Source organism: Pseudophryne corroboree, chromosome 1 (genome assembly GCF_028390025.1).
Source record: "Pseudophryne corroboree isolate aPseCor3 chromosome 1, aPseCor3.hap2, whole genome shotgun sequence".
Taxonomy (NCBI): domain Eukaryota; kingdom Metazoa; phylum Chordata; class Amphibia; order Anura; family Myobatrachidae; genus Pseudophryne; species Pseudophryne corroboree.
In genome coordinates this window covers 252,779,886-252,802,040 of record NC_086444.1, presented here as the reverse complement: position 1 = coordinate 252,802,040, position 22,155 = coordinate 252,779,886, and the positions used below count along the sequence as shown (strand labels likewise).

Below are 22,155 nucleotides of genomic sequence, written 5' to 3'. Positions count from 1 at the left end.
CTCCCACCCGCTGGCTGCAGTGTCCCGTGGGTAGGAAATGTGATGGTTTAGTGTTCACCGCTGGTGAATAGATGCCATGCACAAGCGCATGGAGAGCTTGGGGGCAGCTCAGCGTCTCTGTAAGTGATGGGCATGCCCCAAAGAGTAGTTAATAGGGTGCATGTCATGAGGCCATGCCCATCCTTGAGTGACTACATCCTTTAAGGATGCACGCGCCCCTATGGCGCACGCAGTTGCCCTTTTAGCTGTCTATATTAGTCACGATTCTCATGTCTGTCCTCCAGGTTTGTGACTATCTTCTGCCCAGTAATTCTACAACCCATCATCAGTAATGCAGCTTGTTCCAACTGTAGGGCCTGCAGCTGAGAGAGATTCATACAAATTCTCTAAAAAAACTTTCTTCCTACAACAACCTCTCAGCTACTTATTAAACTTCCTAAACTACCTGTGTCTTTCAGGTGTAATATACAATAGTTTCAAGGAGATCCGGAACTGTGAGGTAATTGTAGTCCTTGTAACAGATCTGTGGACCCAGGTACCTACCTCAGGGTCTAGTTTTCCCATTTCTCCTGCTACGGCCCAAACCAGTGACTGCTCAGTGAGCAACAGCTTAATGACCTCAACGCCTCTAATTAGATCAGGGATCTCAGCTTCTAGATGAGCAATTACTACAACACGATTCACCACCAAACACTGTTATATGCATGCATATAAAGCACAAGATGTATCCTGGTTGGCATTACCATCATGGAACACCTATACGATGATCTTATGAAATAATCATTGCGAGTATTGGGGATCTTAGGGGGTAATTCAATAACCAGCGATTTCTCATCAGTATGTGAAGCTGCCCACATCACTACTAACTACAGTAGCCAAACATTGCACAACTCAATGGATGGTCACTATGGGGGTAATTCCAAGTTGATCGCAGCAGGAAATTTTTTAGCAGTTGGGCAAAACCATGTGCACTGCAGGGGAGGCAGATATAACATGTGCAGAGAGAGTTAGATTTGGGTGGGTTATTTTGTTTCTGTGCAGGGTAAATACTGGCTGCTTTATTTTTACACTGCAATTTAGATTGCAGATTGAACAAACCACACCCAAATCTAACTCTCTCTGCACATGTTATATCTGCCTCCCCTGCAGTGCACATGGTTTTGCCCACCTGCTAAAAAAATTCCTGCTGCGATCAACTCAGAATTACCCCCCATGTTTCTTCTTGGTCACAAAATGCCATTAAAATGGTCGGAAAATTGCCTTTTCGTAGCCATCGGCACTAACTGAATACCCCCTTTGGCAAAGAGTGCCAAATGACTACAGCAGTGGTTCCCAAACTGTGTGCCGTGGCACCCTGGGGTGCCGCGGGACACTTGCAGGGGTGCCTCGGATTGGTGGTCCAGAACCAATTCAAAATATTTATTATCCATGTAATAGGAAAAACTAGTACTTGTGGCTGGCAGTCATAAAATATGTGTACAAACAGAAGCAAATCTTGTCCCTCACCACATAACTGAACCTAAGTATGACATATAAACATAATTTACTTAATTTCATATTTTTAATAAATTTCCCAATTAGAAAGTTTTGGACTAGGGGTGCCGTGATAAAAATTCTGATACTCTAGGGCGCCGTGATTCAAAAAAGTTTGGGAACCACTGGACTACAGTATAAACACAATTATTCAGGGTAAACGAGAGAAGAGGTTGCAATGATAGTCATAATCACAGTTAATCACAATGTACATGCCATGCAACAATCAATAATACATTTAGTAAATATGACATGTATGACTGAAAGAAAAAGCATCTGATCACTAAAGGAATGGCGAATATGTAGGGATGCGTGTTGAGAACGTAACACACAGTGAACAAGTTGCAGCCTAGATTGCACTAGAAAGGATTAAAAAAGTTTAGATGCCCGGTTAATGCAAACAGGGATTATAGCCTCCTTACTACGTAAGGTGTGTACACGCTGTGAAATCCTTGCTATGCCTGATTTTGACTATGCGATTTCCCTTGAACTCTCCCAGAGCACAAAAAGCACAGATTTTGACTATCTGTACTTTCGATTTTGTCTATGTACGACTAATGTCTATGTACGACTAATGGGCCCTACACACTTGCCAATGTGTGCGGCTGATATGAACAATCTTGTTCAGTAATGAACGATAAATTGTTCATACCGCTCAATGCGTAGGCACCAATAATGAATGATGCGCAGCCCCGCAGTCGTTCATCGATGGTGCCGGGTCGTTTATGACTACAAGCCAATGTGGACAATATCGTACATATTAGCATGCCGGGTGACATCAGGGAGTGAAGAAACTTCACTCCCTACGTCAAACCCCCCCCCTCCCTCCTCCCGAGTCGTCTTTCGGCCACCTTGGCGGCAAATCGTCAAATGTGTAGGGGGCTTAAGTGCCAATTTTGACTATACTTTGTACTAGAAAGTACAATAGATAGTCAACTTGCCTGCACAGTCTATCTAGCCTTCCGATACCGACCCCACGGAAGCGCGTATCGGGATCGAATTGGTATCACAAGCTGCCTAACACCTTGAGATTTGCACTATCTTTCCTTAAGATTTTGACTATATAATCAAATCTTACAGATTTATCTCACCGTGTGTACACCCCTTTAAAACTACAAAGCAATATTTTGACATTTATAATAAATATATGGAACAATTTTTAAAACATTTTAAATAAGCAGCAAGTTAAAAATGGATAGCTTGGCTTCATATTCTTCATTTTAGACAAATCTAATAAATTATTGTAACCACTTAAACTAATAAAATATTACTTAATCTCCTGACAGCATATTTTTCATACAAACATAACCACTATGCCTTCAGAGTATATTCCATAAACAAAAAAAATAAGATTTTAAACCTACCGGTAAATCTTTTTCCCCTAGTCCGTAGAGGATGCTGTGGACTCCGTAAGGACCATGGGGTATAGACTGGCTCCGCAGGAGACATGGGCACTATAAAGAACTTTAGATGGGTGTGCATTGGCTCCTCCCTCTATGCCCCTCCTCCAGACCTCAGATAGAGAACTGTGCCCAGAGGAGACGGACAGAACGAGGAAAGGATTTTTGTTAATCTAAGGGCAAGATTCATACCAGCCCACACCATCCACACCGTATAACCTGGAATATACGCAACCAGTCAACAGTATGAACAAAAACAGCATCAGCCAAATACTGATCTCAACTGTAACATAACCCTTATGTAAGCAATAACTATATACAAGCCTCGCAGAAATATGTCCGCACTGGGACAGGCGCCCAGCATCCTCTACGGACTAGGAGAAAAAGATTTACCGGTAGGTTTAAAATCTGATTTTCCCTTACGTCCTAGAGGATGCTGGGGACTCCGTAAGGACCATGGGGATTATACCAAAGCTCCAGACTGGGCGGGAGAGTGCGGATGACTCTGCAGCACCGATTGAGCAAACATGAGGTCCTCATCAGCCAGGGTATCAAACTTGTAGAATTTTGCAAAAGTGTTTGAACCCGACCAAGTCGCCGCTCGGCAAAGCTGTAATGCCGAGTCGACTCAGGCAGCCGCCCAAGAAGAGCCCACCTTCCTAGTGGAATGGCCTTTACCGAATTTGGTAACGGCAATCCAGCCGTAGAATGAGCCTGCTGAATCGTGTTACAGATACAGCGAGCAATAGTCTGCTTAGAAGCAGGAGCGCCAACCTTGTTGGCTGCATACAGGATAAACAGTGCCTCTGTTTTCCTAACCCGAGCCGTCCTGGCTACATAAATCTTTAAGGCCCTGACTACATCAAGGGACTTGGAATCCTCCAAGACATCTGTAGCCACAGGAACCACATTAGGTTGGTTCATATGAAATGATGAAACCACTTTAGGCAAAAATTGAGGACGAGTCCTTAATTCCGCTCTATCCACATGGACAATCATATAGGGGCTTTTGTGAGACAAAGCAGCCAATTCGGACACCCGCCTTGCAGATGCCAAGGCCAACAACATGACCACCTTCCAAGTGAGAAATTTTAATTCAACCGTTTGAAGAGGTTCAAACCAGTGAGATTTTAGGAACTGTAACACCACGTTAAGGTCCCATGGTGCCACTGGAGGCACAAAAGGAGGCTGTATGTGCAGCACTCCCTTTACAAAAGTCTTGACTTCTGGGAGAGAAGCCAATTCCTTCTGAAAGAAAATTGATAGGGCCGAAATCTGAACCTTAATGGAGCCTAATTTTAGGCCCATATCCACTCCTGTCTGTAGAAAGTGGAGAAAACGGCCCAGATGGAATTCCTCAGTAGGAGCATTCTTGGCTTCACACCAAGATACATACTTTCTCCAGATACGGTGATAATGTTTCGCCGTCACTTCCTTCCTAGCTTTTATCAGAGTAGGGATAGCTTCTTCTGGAATGCCTTTCCCAGCTAGGATTCGGTGTTCAACCGCCATGCCGTCAAACGTAACCGCGGTAAGTCTTGAAACACGCAGGGCCCCTGTTGCAACAGGTCCTCTCTGAGAGGAAGAGGCCACGGATCTTCTGTGAGCATTTCCTGAAGATCTGAATACCAGGCCCATCGAGGCCAATCTGGAACAATGAGTATTGTCCGTACGCTTTTTCGTCTTATGATTCTCAATATCTTTGAGAGGAGTGGAAGAGGAGGGAACACATAGACCGACTGAAACACCCACGATGTCACCAGGGCGTCTACTGCTACTGCCTGAGGGTCCCTTGCCCTGGCACAATACCTCCGAAGCTTCTTGTTGAGGCGTGAAACCATCATGTCTATTTGAGGAAGTCCCCAATGACTTGTTATCTCTGCAAAAACTTCTTGATGAAGTCCCCACTCTCCTGGATGGAGATCGTGTCTTCTGAGGAAGTCTGCTTCCCAGTTGTCCACTCCCGGAATGAAGACTGCTGCCAAAGCGCTTATGTGATTTTCCGCCCAGCGAAGAATCCTGGTGGCTTCCGCCATTGCCGCTCTGCTCCTTGTCCCGCCTTGGCGGTTTACATGAGCCACAGCTGTGACGTTGTCTGATTGAATCGGAACCGGTAGGTCGCGAAGAAGTTTCTCCGCTTGACGTAGGCCGTTGTATATGGCCCTCAATTTCAGTACGTTGATGTGTAGACAAGCCTCCTGGCTTGACCATAGTCCCTGAAAGTTTCTTCCTTGTGTGACTGCTCCCCATCCTCGGAGGCTCGCGTCCATGGTCACCAGAACCCAGTCCTGAATGCCGAACCTGCGACCCTCTAGAAGGTGAGCACTCTGTAGCCACCACAGGAGAGACACCCTGGCCCTGGGGGACAGGCTTAATTTCTGATGAATTTGAAGATGGGACCCGGACCACTTGTCCAGAAGGTCCCACTGAAACGTCCTCGCATGAAACCTGCCGAAGGGGATGGCCTCGTAGGTCGCCACGATTTTCCCCAGTACTCGAGTGCATTGATGGACTGACACTCTTTTCGGTTTTAACAGGTCTCTGACCATGTTCTGGAGTTCCTGGGCTTTTTCCATTGGGAGAAAAATCCTCTTTTGTTCCGTGTCCAGAATCATGCCTAAGAAAGATAGCCGAGTTGTTGGAACCACCTGTGACTTTGGTAGATTCAGAATCCAGCCATGTTGCTGCAGCACTCTCAGGGAGAGCACCACGCTTTTCAGCAACTGATCTCTCGGTCTCGCTTTTATCAGGAGATCGTCCAAGTACGGGATAATTGTGACTCCCTGCCGAGCAGGAGCACCATCATTTCCGCCATTACCTTGGTGAAAATCCTCGGGGCCGTGGAAAGCCCAAACGGCAACGTCTGAAACTGGTAATGACAGTCCTGTACAGCGAATCTCAGGTACGCCTGATGAGGGGGATATATGGGGACATGAAGGTATGCGTCCTTTATGTCCAGTGACACCATAAAATCCCCCGCTTCCAGGCTGGAGATAACTGCCTGGAGCGATTCCATCTTGTATTTGAACTTTTTCAAGTACAGGTTTAGGGATTTTAAATTTAGAATGGGTCTGACCGAGCCATCCGGTTTCGGGACCACAAATAGGGTTGAATAGTACCCCTTCCCCTGTTGAACTAGGGGAACCTCGACAACCACTTGTTGTTGACACAGTTTTTGAATTGCAGCTAAAACTATTTCCCTTTCTGGGGAAGAAGCTGGTAAAGCCGATTTGAAAAACCGGCGAGGAGGCACGTTTTCGAATTCCAGCTTGTAACCTTGGGATACAATTTCCATTGCCCAAGGATCCATGTCTGACTGAACCCAGACGTGGCTGAAGAGTCGAAGACGTGCCCCCACCGGCGCGGACTCCCTCAGTGGAGCCCCAGCGACATGCGGTGGATTCAGTAGAAGCCGGGGAGGACTTCTGCTCCTGGGAACTAGCCGTAGCAGGCAGTCTTTTCCCTCTACCCTTACCTCTGGCGAGGAAGGAAGAGCCCCGACCTCTTCTGGACTTATGCGACCGAAAGGACTGCATCTGATATTGCAGTGTTTTCTTTTGCTGTGGGGAAACATAACGTAAAAAAGTAGATTTACCCGCGGTAGCTGTGGAAACCAGGTCCGCGAGACCTTCCCCAAATAAATCCTCACCTTTGAAAGGCAAAACTTCCATATGCCTCTTTGAGTCGGCATCACCCGTCCATTGGCGGGTCCACAGGGCTCGCCTAGCAGAAATCGCCATGGCGTTGGCTCTCGAACCTAGCAGACCAACGTCTCTCTGAGCGTCTCTCATATATAAGACTGCGTCTTTAATGTGACCTAAGGTCAATAAAATGGTATCCCTATCCAGGGTATCAGTGTTAGCTGACAAAGTATCCGTCCAAGCCGCTACAAACCCAAGCCGACACTATTGCCGGTCTGAGCAAGGCACCCGTATGTGTATAAATTGATTTTAAGGTAGTTTCCTGTCTGCGATCAGCAGGATCCTTGAGGGCTGCCGTGTCTGGAGACGGTAGCGCCACCTTTTTGGACAAGCGCGTTAACGCCTTGTCCACCATGGGTGAGGATTCCCACCGTAACCTGTCCTGCGCAGGGAAAGGATACGCCAGAAGAATCCTCTCGGGAATCTGCAGTTTCTTGTCTGGAGTTTCCCAAGCCTTTTCAAATAACACGTTCAGTTCATGAGATGGGGGAAAGGTTACCTCAGGTTTCTTTTCCTTAAACATGTGTACCCCCTTGTCAGGGACAGAGGGGTCATCTGTGATATGTAAAACATCCTTTATTGCAATAATCATATAATGAATACTTTTGGCCACACTTGGGTGTAACCTCGCATCATCGTAGTCGACACTGGAGTCAGAATCCGTGTCGGTATCAGTGTCCGCTACTTGGGACAGGGGACGTTTCTGAGACCCTGAAGGGCCCTGTGACATAGTCAAAGCCATGGATTGACTCCCTGTTCTATCCCTGGACTCTACTTTGTCCAATCTCTGATGTAATAAAGACACATTTGCATTTAAAACATTCAACATATCCAACCAATCAGGTGTCGGCGTTGCCGACGGAGACACCACAATCATCTGCTCCACCTCCTCCTTAGATGAGCCTTCCGCCTCAGACATGCCGACACACGCGTACCGACACCCCCACACACTCAGGGATATATCTATATCGAGACAGTTCCCCAATAAGGCCCTTTGGAGAGACAGAGAGAGAGTATGCCAGCACACACCCAGCGCCAACTGACACTGGAAACAAAATTCCCAGTCAAAACAGCGCTTTTATATAAATATATATATATATATATATATACACTCACTGCGCTAATTAAATATGACCCCCCCTCTTTTTTGCCCTCTGTCACCGTGTTCAGCAGGGGAGAGTCCGGGGAGCCAGCTTCTCTGCAGTGTGCTGTGGAGAAAATGGCGCTGGTTAGTGCTGGAGGATCAAGCTCTGCCCCCTCAGCGGCGGGCTTCGGTCCCGCTCAAATTTCCAATACTGGCGGGGGATTATTTAATATACAGCCTCCGCAGCATATATATATGTTAGCCAGTCCCTAGAGGTTTATTATTGCTGCCCAGGGCGTCCCCCCTGCGCCCTTCAGTGCCCGCCGTGTGTGTGTGTGTGTGTGTGTGTGTGTGTGTGTGTGTGTGTGTGTGTGTGTGTGTGTGTGAGAGCAATGGCGCGCAGCGTTAGCGCTGCGCGTTACTTCAGAGAAGATCTTTAGTCTTCTGCTGCCTTTGAAGTCTTCTTTCTTCTTATACTCACCCGGCTTCTATCTTCCGGCTCTGTGAGGAGGACGACGGCGCGGCTCCGGGACGAACGGCGAGGGTGAGACCTGCGTTCCGACCCTCTGGAGCTAATGGTGTCCAGTAGCCTAAGAAGCAGAGCCTATCATTTAAGTAGGTCTGCTTCTCTCCCCTCAGTCCCACGATGCAGGGAGCCTGTTGCCAGCAGTGCTCCCTGAAAATAAAAAACCTAACAAAAGTCTTTTTCAGAGAGAGCTCCCCTGTAGTGCACCCAGTCTCCTCTGGGCACAGGATCTAACTGAGGTCTGGAGGAGGGGCATAGAGGGAGGAGCCAGTGCACACCCATCTAAAGTTCTTTATAGTGCCCATGTCTCCTGCGGAGCCCGTCTATACACCATGGTCCTTACGGAGTCCCCAGCATCCTCTAGGACATAAGAGAAAACAAAAAGACTTACTTTTTCGACTTAAGTTTTGCAATGTGGCGAGTAAGCTTGCGAATAGTTAGAACTTTCACCCTCTTCACATCTTTCCGCATCTTCACTACCTGTAGAAGCAAAACAAAGAAAACAAAACAGAAATTGTAACAATGTTTTAGTACATAGATAAAACAGAGCACACATTATGTGGCAATTATCGTGTGTTTCTGCGACCTTTCAGCAATGATCGGAGCAACGGGCATGCAGAATCTTCCAACATGCCCAACTGATCGGATCATCAGTCAACTGTATCTGGCACAGGTTATGCAAAGCATAAGGCTGCAAACACAAGCACTTAAATAGTTTTGTTGCTTTAATGTAAAGCTGGTCAAATGCTACAGTATGTGGATGCATCAATTTTAAAGATGTCCAATATATGGTTAAAAATAAAAATAAGATAATAACAAACAAAGGACCCACGACACCATGTAATGCCTGCTGACATAGAGGTAACAAAGTCACAACAAATCACTATTGTAGGGAATGAATGCACAGACACCACGCCTAGCTGCATATTGCCTGCTTTCACGAAGCTGTAATATAATCACAACATATTAAAGGTCTCATGACCCCAATTAAAATATCTAAATACATAACTGCAGATGCACGTCAATTACTTTGGTTTCCAATGTGTATAACAAATACTCAGTAACTGGATAGGGGGGAGCAGAATAGTTCAAATCCCACACATTCTTATAGATTACAGACTTTGTAACATATTAATCATTCTTCATACATTTGTTTCAGATTAACTAAGTAATCCACCACATCAACTTCAATTTGTTACAATCAATGACCGCAGCTTCAATAAAGTGCAGCAAACAGCTTTGTGAGGGGTGTATACACTTCGTAACCACAGCGTTACAGGCTGGCTTCATTAGTCTAAGATAAGAATAATATTTATATGCCTTGTATTATGTGAAAATATATTCTTTATATTAACATGTAGATGACTAACGCATTTCTTTAAAGGCTAAAAATCCACAATTACTGGTAACGTGACACAGGCGCGTTTCATTTCACGATTCAAGCGCATCAGATAATAAGCTCTAAATGTAAATAACTGATTTCCATTTGCAAACCAGAGATGTTTTATAAGCATTTTAACCATGCGGTTTTCAGAATGAGGACAGCTGTGTTTTTGACAAATATCCAAGGCACTCAATTATAAAGCTTTCCAATAGAAACATGTGGTATTTCAGCAAACCCCGTCATGCAAAGCTTTTTAAACTCTGGTCTGGTAAGTAAGTGGCATAATGTACATTCGTGAACAGGAACAATATTCATTGTCACTAAACATTCCTGAGTAAACCACAAATGAAAGACCGGTAAACCCACTAAAGGGTTGGGGTTGGGTGACCGGCGGTCAGCATACGGACCGCTAGTATGCCGGCAGGGGGGCGAGCGCAACGAAACCCCTTTCGGGTGTGAGGGAAGCTAATTTCATTGTGCTGGGTGGGGTGGGTGTCCAATATCATTGTACCTAGGGGCGGCCTGACCCCTAAATTCGGCTCTGGTTTTTACACATATCATTCAGAAATAACATAACAATTAAATGACTACATAGGGATCGGTATGTGATCCCGCCGCACGGGATGCCGAATGTCAGTATACGGACACCGGCATCCTGTGTGGCAGAATGCCGGCAGGGGGGCGAGCACAATGAAGCCATTTGTGTGCTCGGTAGCGAGCTTCACTCGTCACAGGTTCTATTCTACCTCTATGGGTGTCAAGGACACCCACAGAGGGGTAATCACCTACTTCGCTGGTATTCCGGTAGCGGTATGTTGACCCTGTCGAGATCCCGGCGTCGGTATTAAGACAGCCGGGTTCCCGAGGAGTGGTATGCTAACAGGCTGACAAGTCATGAAGATCCTAATAGTAAACTGCATTACTGTTAATGCAGTGTTATTTTATGGCTCAGTTGGGTCTGCAACAAAGACATACAGTACATATACAAATTGTACATAGAGAAAAAGCAGATCTTACATAGGTACCCACATTTCCAAAGTACAAAGTAAACAGTATACTAAAATTAAAGAAACACTGTGAACATAGAGATATTTAACTGTATTAGTGCCAAATGTCTGCAAAATATAACGGTTACATTCATATTGTCACTCTTCATACAGTGTTCAATCTTTGCTATGCACCAGAATAAGTAATACTGCCAGTTCTAGGACAACGATGACTGTTAGAGCTATGAATATACAGGGAAAAAAACTATTTCTAAACAGAGCATGTTTTAAAAATATAGTCAATCATACAAAACTATACACAAAGGCCACTATTTATTTACAGCCTTCTGTATGAAATCAGACTTGTTGCTTATTTATATTTGGCAAATTAAATATCAGCTGTACATTTCAACATAAACGTCAATGTAATATACATTGTGCAATGTCAGCAAAATTATGTGTAGTTAAATTCACACAAATTAAACAATCTGATGTGAGAAACCGCTCAACGGGACTGCACTGATTAATCTGATATGTGACACTTGTACATCTTGGTATGGAAAAGTCTGAGCCTGTTTACGAAACGCTATGATGCAGCAACCACAGCTGTCTTTCACAGCAAATTCTGTTGTCTTTCATCTGTGACTTTGTATATATTTAAAACTGGTTTCTATGCAGTTAAAGTGGGATGTAGTTACAATCCCGGCGGTCAGCATACCGTTGCAGGGATCTTTTACGCCAGATTGCCGGCAAGGTGCCGAGGACTATTCCAACTCATGGGTGTCCACGACACCCATAGAGCGGGAATAGAACCTGTGGCGAGCGCAGCGAGCCTGCAAGGGGCTTTGTTGCACTCACCCCCCTGCTGGCATTCTGGCGGCCGGCGGTATGCTGGTGGCCAGGATCCCGGCGTTGGTATGCTGACCGCCAGGATCCCGACCGCAGGTCACCCATACCCAACGCATTAAAGTGACAGCCGCATCTCTGATACAGATTAATGTCGGTATCCAATTCCGAGCTTCCTTTTTGGGCCTGATAGCGCATTTTTGATCGATGGCCATTTTCACGCAATCCAATTATAGTCCATTTTTATCGGCTTAAAATGGACCCACTATTGTTCGATAACACATGGGATCTGGGATAAGCTCCCAATTATTATTATTATTATTATTATTATTACTACCAGTTATTTACATAGCGCACACATATTCCACAGCGCTTTACAGAGAATATTTGGCCATTCACATCGGTCCCTGCCCAAGTGGAGCTTACAATCTACATTCTATGGTTAATTTTTGTTGGGATCCAATTAACTTACCAGTATATTTTTGGATTGTGGGAGGAAACCAGAGTACCCAGAGGAAACCAACGCAAGTACGGGGAGAATATACAAACTCTGCACAGGTAGAGCCATGGTAGGAATCGAACCCATGACATCAGTGCTGTGAGGCAGTAATGCTAACCATTACACCATCCGTACTGCCCATCCCATGTGTTATCACTGCTCCGACGGCAGCTAACTGCAGATTCTGCTTAGGCTGCCTGGAGTACCCTGAAGCATAATCCCCGATAAGTGGCATGTATCGGGGGCTAATTGGATAGCCCCGGCCGAATCCATTAGCAGTGGAATTGGGTACTGGCCTAAGTGGTGCTTTGCTGAGTCTGCAATATATGTAAGACTCAAATTGAAAGAAAAAGTTGGTATGCAACACCACTGCTCAGCGCAGCTCCCTCATACTAGGCATCTAATGTTGCATGGTGTATTGAGGTTTGGCATATGAGGACACATCTGTATTAACATCCGGAACTCTGCACCTTCCTTGCACGCTTACACTGGGAGGCTGATCACAGCAGCTGATCATTCGGCTCTCAAGTATTTTTCTCTCATACGGAGTACCTCATACTGTATGCTAGGAATATTTGACTACTGATGGTTAATACGGTTTAGAAATAAATGGAAGATAATGCCCTAATTGTGCTTTGTTTCTCTCACCTGAATAACCAACAAGAGTTCATATGGAGATTTATTATGGTCAAGGGAAGACCTGTCAGACAGTTTGAGTTACGAGCTGGAACGGAACAAATATATCACTATTTGCTTACAAACAAGTGGATTAAATGTGAGTGCACTCCCTGACAAACTCTTAAATGAACCCACAAAAAATACCCAGGGTTGCACTATATGTACCTTTTTATCATTACATGCACTGCATACAAAACTATTCCGGTGAGGTGCTAGATCGTTGATAGGAATAATTACATATATTATTATTTGCCAACAAACATCTTTATTGGATGTGAGTGCAATTCCAAGAAGCTCAGAAGTAAACATACTCAGTGTTGTACTGAATGTTTTTTTTATACCTGTATACGCAGTTTATTATTAGCTACTGAGTTGTGTGCTTATATCGAATCCAGATGCATTTTGCGTATTTGCAAAAGGTTCGGATTCATTGTATTGAATATCTAGTTTCAGTTCTGACCATTGTCTTATCTATATGGGGTGTGTAAATTGTCCCACAGTTTACGTAAATTGGTGCTATAGTTTCCTCCCACACTCCAAATACCTCCTGATAGGCCAAATAGCATCTGACAAAATGTGTGGCTGTGGAATCTGTAAGCTTCACAAAAAAAAAAAAAGTGACTAGTAATTACCTATTCTCTATAGCATATGTAGCACTAAATATATTGCTATTAATAAAGTAGCCTTTAATTTCCATACAAAAACCTTTAGGGTCTAGAAGAAAATAGCTGGAATGCACTTGCGGTTATGACACATATAGTTAAAAATAAAAAAAATAAAGTAATTTGCAGTTTAAACTTTAGTGAATGCAAGGTGTCCGAGCACAGGATGGAAAGTTACCCTAAGGCCCAAATGTATTAAGCGTTAACAAGAGATAAAGTGGAGACGGATTATAAAAGAGGTAAAGTACCAGCCAATCAGTTCCCTAACTGCCATGCCACAGTCTGTGATTGAAAAATGACAGGGGCTGGTTGGCTGGTTTATCACTCTTTATCTGTCTCCATTTTATCTCTTGTTAAAGCTTAATACATTGGGGCCTAAGCGCAAAAGCGTACACGTGACTCCTACTAAACTCCCAATGAATTACCAGACTGGTGATTGACAGCCATCTGTTTAAGATTACCGTAATGCTCAGGTTAAATATGAAACTCATCTAAACTATTTAAAACGTTATGTCTACACTTTTAATGCAGTTCATAAAGAATTAGTTGTCATAAAAGTTGCAATAAATTATTAAACTGACATTAGCATACTGGCAATTGCACATATTCCCACAACTGAACAAACAGGAAATCTCTCACTGAAGCACAAAAAACAAATTACTTGGCAAGAAACCTAAATTTCTTTCTCTGCGCTAAGAACTAGAAACACAGACATGTGCCGCACTAACAGACTGCTTAAGTGGCCATAAACAGATGTAAAGTCATCCAGATGTCATCTCCATTATTTGATGTTTGCAGCACACTGTGATGGTCATTTACAAACCAGACAAAATATGCAGGTATGCAGGGAGTATCACATTATCTTTTGGCCAAACACACATCTGTATGCCAAGAATACAGTTACAGAACCGATTCCACACTTTTCTTGTTTGCCATGCATAGAGTTACACAACTCATTACACACATACCTTTATGCCATGCATATACAGTTACACAACAGATTACACAAACATCTGTATGCCATACATATACAGTTACACAACCCATTACACACATCTGTATGCTATGCAGTTACACACATACATTTAAGCCACACATATACAGTTACACAACCCATTACACACATCTGTATACCATGTATGTACAGTAACACAACTCATTACAAACCTACCTTTATGCCATGCATACACAGTTACACAACAGATTACACACACATCTGTATGCCATACATAGTTTCACAAGAGATTACACACTTATCTGTATGCTATGTATATAGTTACACAGCCCATTATACACACACATGTATGCCATGTATATACAGTTACACGGCCCGTTACACACATCTGTATGCCATGCATAAACAGTTTCACAACCCATTACACAAACATCTACAGTATATGCCATGCATATACAGTTACACAACCCATTACACTCTTATCTGTATGCCATGCATATAGTACACACATCTGTATGCCATGCACATATATAGTTTCCCAATCCGTTACACAAACATATATATGCCATGCATATACAGTACACAATTACACAACCCATGTCACTATTCAGGGCATTTTTGTGCAGATGTTTAGCCATGCTCGCTGACTTTGGCAATTCCCTCTATGTGAGGTCAGTGATGAGGGATGTCCGGGTAGGCGAGGTGCAACAATTAGTGTCAATGCAACCCCATCCCTTTTGATGTTTTGCTGAGATTTCAATCTTTGCATCACTGGTGGCGGGCAAAGATTATGCGATTCATAGCAAAGTGCCTCATTATGCACCTTGCCCTGCCTAGTTTGCCTAAGAAATTGTGGCAGCTGTAAGCTTGCGGGAGAGTTATCCATTTTTCCAGGAGTTTCTCCCCAAATCTGGGAGTCATCTGGCAGGTCAGGGAGAGTGGGCAAGCATGCTGATTACATGTCATTTAGCATACACCTTTTCTATTTTTCTCTTATGAAATGCTGGGCTTTGGAACATCATTTGCAATCTTTAAAAAGCAAAACTTTTGCTCCCTCCACAGCAGATGACCTTTTGTTACACAAATCCATGTATGATCCTGGAAAAATAAAGGACTGATTCACAAATTACATTTTTGCACAGGCAAAGCCACCAAATTATTTAGATTATTAGTGACGCTAATAAAGAACTATAACCAAACGAAGGAAGCCATCCTTGCCCTCTTACGTTTATATGGGGCCATATAGTGCCATCTGTACGCAGATGATACTCAAATCTACCTATCCTCCCCAGATTTGTCACCATCTGTATAGGTCAGGGTCACTGAATGCCTTTCTGCTATTTCATCTCGGATGTCATCTCCCCACCTCAAACTTAATATTTCCAAAACAGAGCTACTTATATTTCCACCGGCCAATAGTAGTTACCAACCTGATATCTCTATCACTCAACAATCAACCCTACCCCACAAGCTCGCTGCCTAGATGTCAAACTTGACTCAGAACTGTCCTTTGCTCCCCACATTCAATCTGTCTCAAGATCATGTTACAAGCATCTAAAAAACATATCCAAAATACGACCATACCTTACACAAGACACTGCAAAAACTCTAATCCATGCTCTCATTATCTCTCGCATTGATTATTGCAATAGTCTTCTTACTGGTCTTACCAACAAGAGAATCTCACCATTACAATCCATTCTGAATGCAGCTGCGAGGCTAATATTCCTCACTAGACGTTCATCGTCTGCAGATCCACTCTGTCAGTCCCTCCATTGGTTACCTGTATTCTACCGTATTCAATATAAAATACTTTTACTCACACATAAGGCCATTAACCATACTACACCAATGTACATCTCTTCGCTCATCTCAAAATATATACCAACCCGACCTCTCCGATCTTCACAAGATCTACGTCTCTCATCCACACTCATTACTTGCTCCCATGCACGACTGTAGGACTTCCTTCGGGCTGCACCCACTCTGTGGAATGCCCTACCACGCACAATAAGACTCTCCCCTAGTCTCCAAACCTTCAAACGTTCCCTGAAAGCTCACCTATTCAGGCTAGCTTATCACATTCCAGAACCGCTCATCCAACCTTCATAAGCTTTCCTATCCGATTATAGCCCTACTGTACAGTCCGCACATATCCTCCACATATTTTCTCTTTTTTCACTTTCCCTTCTTTCTGACCAGGGTTCATCATTGCTGTGGTGTGATATCATGCAACCCACCTAGAACCTTTGCAATCCAGTGGACAAATATGCAATAGATAATGCTTTTCCTTGTGTATAAATGCCCATTTTCCTATAGATTGTAAGCTTGCGAGCAGGGCCTTCCTACCTTTGACTGTTTGTTTATTACCCAGTTTTGTTGTATCATTGTGTCCAATTTGAAAGCAAAACTGAATTTGTTGCGCTATATAAGAAACTGTTAATAAATAAATAAATAATAAATAATATAGAAGTATACCGGGAGAATATAACATCACCATCAGTACCTGCGTTTCCAGGTAATTGGAATGGACTCCTGGAAGATGCATGCACTCAACTAGTACTAGACTAGAAAAGCTTCTATTATGAAGGTTAGGAACCTGAAATACTGTACCACATTTTACTATAAGTTTTTGCCATACTAACCAGACAGATACATTATATCGATAGTAAGATCTCACAGACAGGGCCCACTTCCCTCACTTATACCATCTCCTTCCCACTGCCAAAAGCAGCACCAAACCTTTGGATTCTGTGCTGCTTATTTGTGTATTATGGCTACTGATGCAGCAACATACTGTAAATAGTCTGTAGTTCATGTTCTGCAATGTTTTCTACTGCAAGTCTTGTTTCTTCTTTTGTTCATACTGTTTCTGAATATGTAATCTGTAAGGCACTTATGAATCATTATGGTGCCATATAATTGAAGGCTGTTAATAATAAATAAAAAAACTAACCCTACGATTAAGGAGACCAAAAATATTTGTCCACACTGAAAAGTATACTTGTTAGATGCATATAGGGGTATATGCAATTGCCGGCGAATCGCGGCAATTTTTCGCCCGTTTTTTTAATTCGACACAATTAGACCGTCGAATTCCGGCAAGTGGGTGCCGGAATTCAACATATTCAATAAAAAACGGATTCGACAGTCCCGCTGTCGAAAAACGGCCGATTTGACGGATTTTGATTAGATTTAAAAAAACCGGGAAAAAACCCGAAAAAAAATTGCGTGGGGTCCCCCCTCCAAAGCATAACCAGCCTCGGGCTCTTCGAGCCGGTCCTGGTTCTAAAAATCCGGGGGGAAAACTGACAGGGGATCCCCCGTATTTTTAAAACCAGCACCGGGCTCTGCGCCTGGTGCAAAAAATACGGGTGACAAAAAAAGAGTAGGGGTCCCCCGTATTTTTTACACCAGCATCGGGCTCTGCGCCTGGTGCTGATGCAAAAAATACGGGGGACAAAAAGCGTAGGGGTCCCCCGTATTTTTTACACCAGCATCGGGCTCCACTAGCTGGGTAGATAATGCCACAGCCGGGGGTCACTTTTATACAGCGCCCTGCAGCCGTGGCATTAAATACGCAACTAGTCACTCCTGGCCGGGGTACCCTGGAGGAGTGGGGACCCCTTCAATCAAGGGGTCCCCCCCCCAGCCACCCAAGGGCCAGGGGTGAAGCCCGAGGCTGTCCCCCCCATCCAAGGGCTGCGGATGGGGGGCTGATAGCCTTTTGAAAATTGAAAGAATATTGTTGTTTCCAGTAGTACTAAAGTCCCAGCAAGCCTCCGCCACAAGCTGGTACTTGGAGAACCACAAGTACCAGCATGCGGGAGAAAAACGGGCCCGCTGGTACCTGTAGTTCTACTGGAAAAAAAATACCCAAATAAAAACAGGACACACACACCGTGAGAGTAAAACTTTATTTCACACCTGCCGACACACACATACTTACCTATGTTGACCCGCCGACTGGCACGTCTCCAATGTCGCCGACGATCCGGGGTACCTGTGAATAAAATTATACTCACCTGATCCAGTGTCCAGATTATAATCAACGTATTTGGCAAAAAAAAAAAACGAACACCCGGACCAGGCGGACTGAAAGGGGTCCCATGTTTACACATGGGACCCCTTTCCCCGAATGCAGAGAACCCCCCGTGACTCCTGTCACAAAAAGGTCTCTTCAGCCAATCAGGAAGCGCCACTTCGTGGCACTCTCCCGATTGGCTCTGCGCGTCTAAGATCAGACGCGCATTGCACAGCCCCCTCCATTACTTTCAATGGTGGGAACTTTGCGGTCAGCGGTGAGGTCACCTGCGGTCAGCCGCTGACCGCGGGTAACCCCACCGCTGACCGCAAAGTTCCCACCATTGAAACTAATGGAGGGAGCTGTGCGATGCGCTGTCTGCCAGCTCAGACGCGCATACAGCCAATCAGGAGAGTGCCACGAAGTGGCGCTTCCTGATTGGCTGAAGGGACCTTTCTGTGACAGCAGTCACGGGGGGGTCTCTGCCTTTCAGTCCGCCTGGTCCGGGTGTTCGTTGTTGTTTTTTTTTAGTACGTGGAATATAATAAAAGACCACAGGACACTGGATCAGGTGAGTATAATTTTATTTTCATGTACACCGTGGATTCTACTTGGACAAGTGGACAGAAGTCGGCGTGTGAACATAAGTATGTATGTGTCGACATGTGTGAAATAAAGTTTTACTCTCACGGTGTGTGTCTCCTGTTTTTATTTGGGTATTTTTTTTCCAGTAGAACTACAGGTACCAGCGGGCCCGTTTTCCTCCCGCATGCTGGTACTTGTGGTTCTCCAAGTACCAGCTTGCGGGGGAGGCTTGCTGGGACTTGTAGTACTACTGGAAAAAACAATATTCTTTCAATTTTCAAAAGGCTATCAGCCCCCCATCCGCAGCCCTTGGATGGGGGGGGGCAGCCTCGGGCTTCACCCCTGGCCCTTGGGTGGCTGGAGGGGGGGGGGGACCCCTTGATTGAAGGGGTCCCCACTCCTCCAGGGTACCCCGGCTAGGGGTGACTAGTTGCGTATTTAATGCCACGGCCGCAGGGCGCTGTATAAAAGTGACCCCCGGCTGTGGCATTATCTACCCAGCTAGTGGAGCCCGATGCTGGTGTAAAAAATACGGGGGACCCCTACGCTTTCTGTCCCCCGTATTTTTTGCATCAGCACCAGGCGCAGAGTCCGGTGCTGGTTTTAAAAATACGGGGGATCCCATGTCAGTTTTTTCCCCGGATTTTTAGAACCAGGACCGGCTCGAAGAGCCCGAGGCTGGTTATGCTTAGGAGGGGGGACCCCACGCATTTTTTTTTCCTGATTTTTACCATTCCATTTAAAAAAAAAAAAAAAAATAATAATAATAATATTTTTTTAAATATATAAATAATACTTGTGCCTCCAAAATAGACAAACCAAGTACCTAATCCCTTCTAATATAAATAGATATGCTATTACCAATTTAAAAAACACACAAAAAAACATGTTTTAAATTTTTTTTATTAGATTCCGCCAGCAAAGTGTGGCGGATTGGAAATGACGAATTTACTGTCTAAAAGCACTGTTGTCGAATTTACAATCTTCAATTGAATATACTTTTGCCGAATTGCCGCATTTGTACCATTGCAGAAATGTCGAATTTGACAAATGTCGAATTTCAAAAAGCCGAATTTTGAAAGTCCGTTTTTTGGACGAAAAGTACTAAATTGCATTGTTGAATTTTTTTGGGGGGCGAAAATGTCCTGTTTTCCGACATTTTCGGGAATTCGACCGCAATTGCATATACCCCATAAGCTATTTCTTATGCAAATTGGGAATGTGCCCAAAGACAAGCAGCAGGGAGCTTTCACATACAATGCCAGTAGTGCATGCATTATAATGGAGTCTCCAACATGTATAAACCTCACTGAAATGAATGAGAAAAGTTCAGCCTTTAAATAAATAATAGTAAATAAATGGACAGTTTCCCCTCACTCAAATTCTTGAACCAGCCCCATGACCAGTGCTACACTGCCACAGCTGGGGAAATGTGAGTGGGAAGCAGCAACAGGCTAATTAGCCACAGATACAGTACACTGGAAAAGGAGAAAATAAAAAAGGAAAAATAGTATCACAGGGAAATAGATTCCACTGAGGAATCGGGCGCAGTAAACACTTAAAAATAATTTTGCAATTAAAAAAGCACCTTTGTATAATTTATTTTATATTACATCTGCTCCTATATGGCAAACTGGACGCCTAAACATAGAAATAGCGTAATGTTTGTACATATATAGGCGCTATTCTCCATTTTCTTCACATTTACCTAACCACTGTATAGCTGCCGGCTTTCCCATAAACATAAATAATGTTCAGACAGAGGTCTGGACAAAAGGAATGACCTTTGTCAAAAGGTCTTTAATGAGGACAACCCATCCACATCACAGACCATTCCACAGACTGATGACCTAGATACACTTTTTTGGGAAACAGAAAGACTCCTAACAAAAGAGATAAAAGCCTGGTGGGAAATTAAAGGATTGGAACACTACCTGACCGCCAACAGAATTCCCAGAGGGCTACGTATCCTAAAAACCCCCACATTTGGGATAGATGACCAGGAATTCATTGCCAGCTGGGACAAGATCTTGCACGAGTGTTCAGTAAATCTAATGAAATTGATAATCACCGAGAAAACTAAAACGCTCCAGAAATTAGAAGATCTGAAAATTAAGGAAACTTTACTGTTACCCCACCAGGACAAACAGGTTTTTAAAGCAAATGACCTAACACTGACCAGGAAGATTGAACGGATCGAAGAGGAAGTTATTAAAGGGAAAGAAAAGAAGTTCCAAAGAGACAAGCAGGATTACCTCACCAACAAAATAAAAAACTGGAGTAGATTCCAAACTCGCCAAACCACCAACATTCCGGTGTATCAAGACCCTAGGAGCAGAGGGTGGAAAAATACACCACGTCAACCACATTATAAGAAAAATCGCATGACATCACAGCCCAATACCTACACACCGCGTGCAGGGAAAATCTTCACAAATAATAGATTTTCCGCTCTACAGAGATTAGAATCCAACAGTGATTCGGATTTTTTTTTATCTCCGGACCCCTACAAAGAACAGCTGCAATCACAGAGAAAAACATTCTTCAGGGAACGGTTCAAGACATCACCCGCAAAAAGAACATTCCAAGAAGAAGAGGAACACGGGGCAGCGGGCGGAAACAACGCGAAAAGAAGGTACCAGCCATTATAGATGCAAGATCAAATGGAATATTCAATCTTTCAGAACATCAACTCACCCAGTCGGAGATGACTCTCTTGAGCAAAGGCCTAAAGTTCGCACCTACGAATCAGATGAATAAATTCAATACCTTTATTGATCTCAGTAAATTCACAAGAACACTCACATTGAAAAGACACTTCGCAAAAAGAAATACAGAGACCACAGTCTGCATAGAATCCAAATCAGGACTAAAAAAGAAATCTAATTACTATCCGCTTGAATCAAAAGGACACCATATAACGGTCTTCCACGATCTAGTAAAAAAAGATCTCTGCGATCAGGACTTCCCACCCATTAAACAAAATAACCTTGGAAATAAGGAAAAACAAGCACTCAAAGAACTGCAAAGCAATACAGGAATCGTCATCAAACAAGCCGACAAAGGAGGGGGGGTGGTAATTATGGATAGACCAGCCTATGAAAAAGAAGCACTACGTCTTCTAAATGACACCAACTCCTATAAAAAACTCCAACAAGATCCTACCACACACTAGAGATGAGCGGGTTCGGTTTTACTCGGTTTTACTCGGTTCTCAAAACGGCATCTAATTGGCTCACGGATGTCACGTGTTTTGGATAGCCAATAAGGTTCGGTTTTGAGAACCGAGTAA

At 43.9% G+C, this 22,155-nt stretch overlaps 1 protein-coding gene across 5 annotated transcripts in view; it reads right to left on the bottom strand.

Annotated features, from left to right (window-relative positions):
- Nucleotides 1-22,155, bottom strand: part of SRFBP1 (serum response factor binding protein 1) — a 376,852-nt gene that overhangs the window by 232,980 nt on the left and 121,717 nt on the right. For 4 of the 5 annotated variants that reach the window (XM_063964204.1, XM_063964202.1, XM_063964203.1 and 1 more), the window contains one exon: nt 8,636-8,724. The exons of the other annotated variant lie outside the window; for it this stretch is intronic. In XM_063964204.1, coding sequence (XP_063820274.1) covers nt 8,636-8,724 — 89 coding nt within the window. The remainder of the gene's footprint in view (nt 1-8,635; nt 8,725-22,155) is intronic. 5 annotated transcript variants of the gene reach the window in all.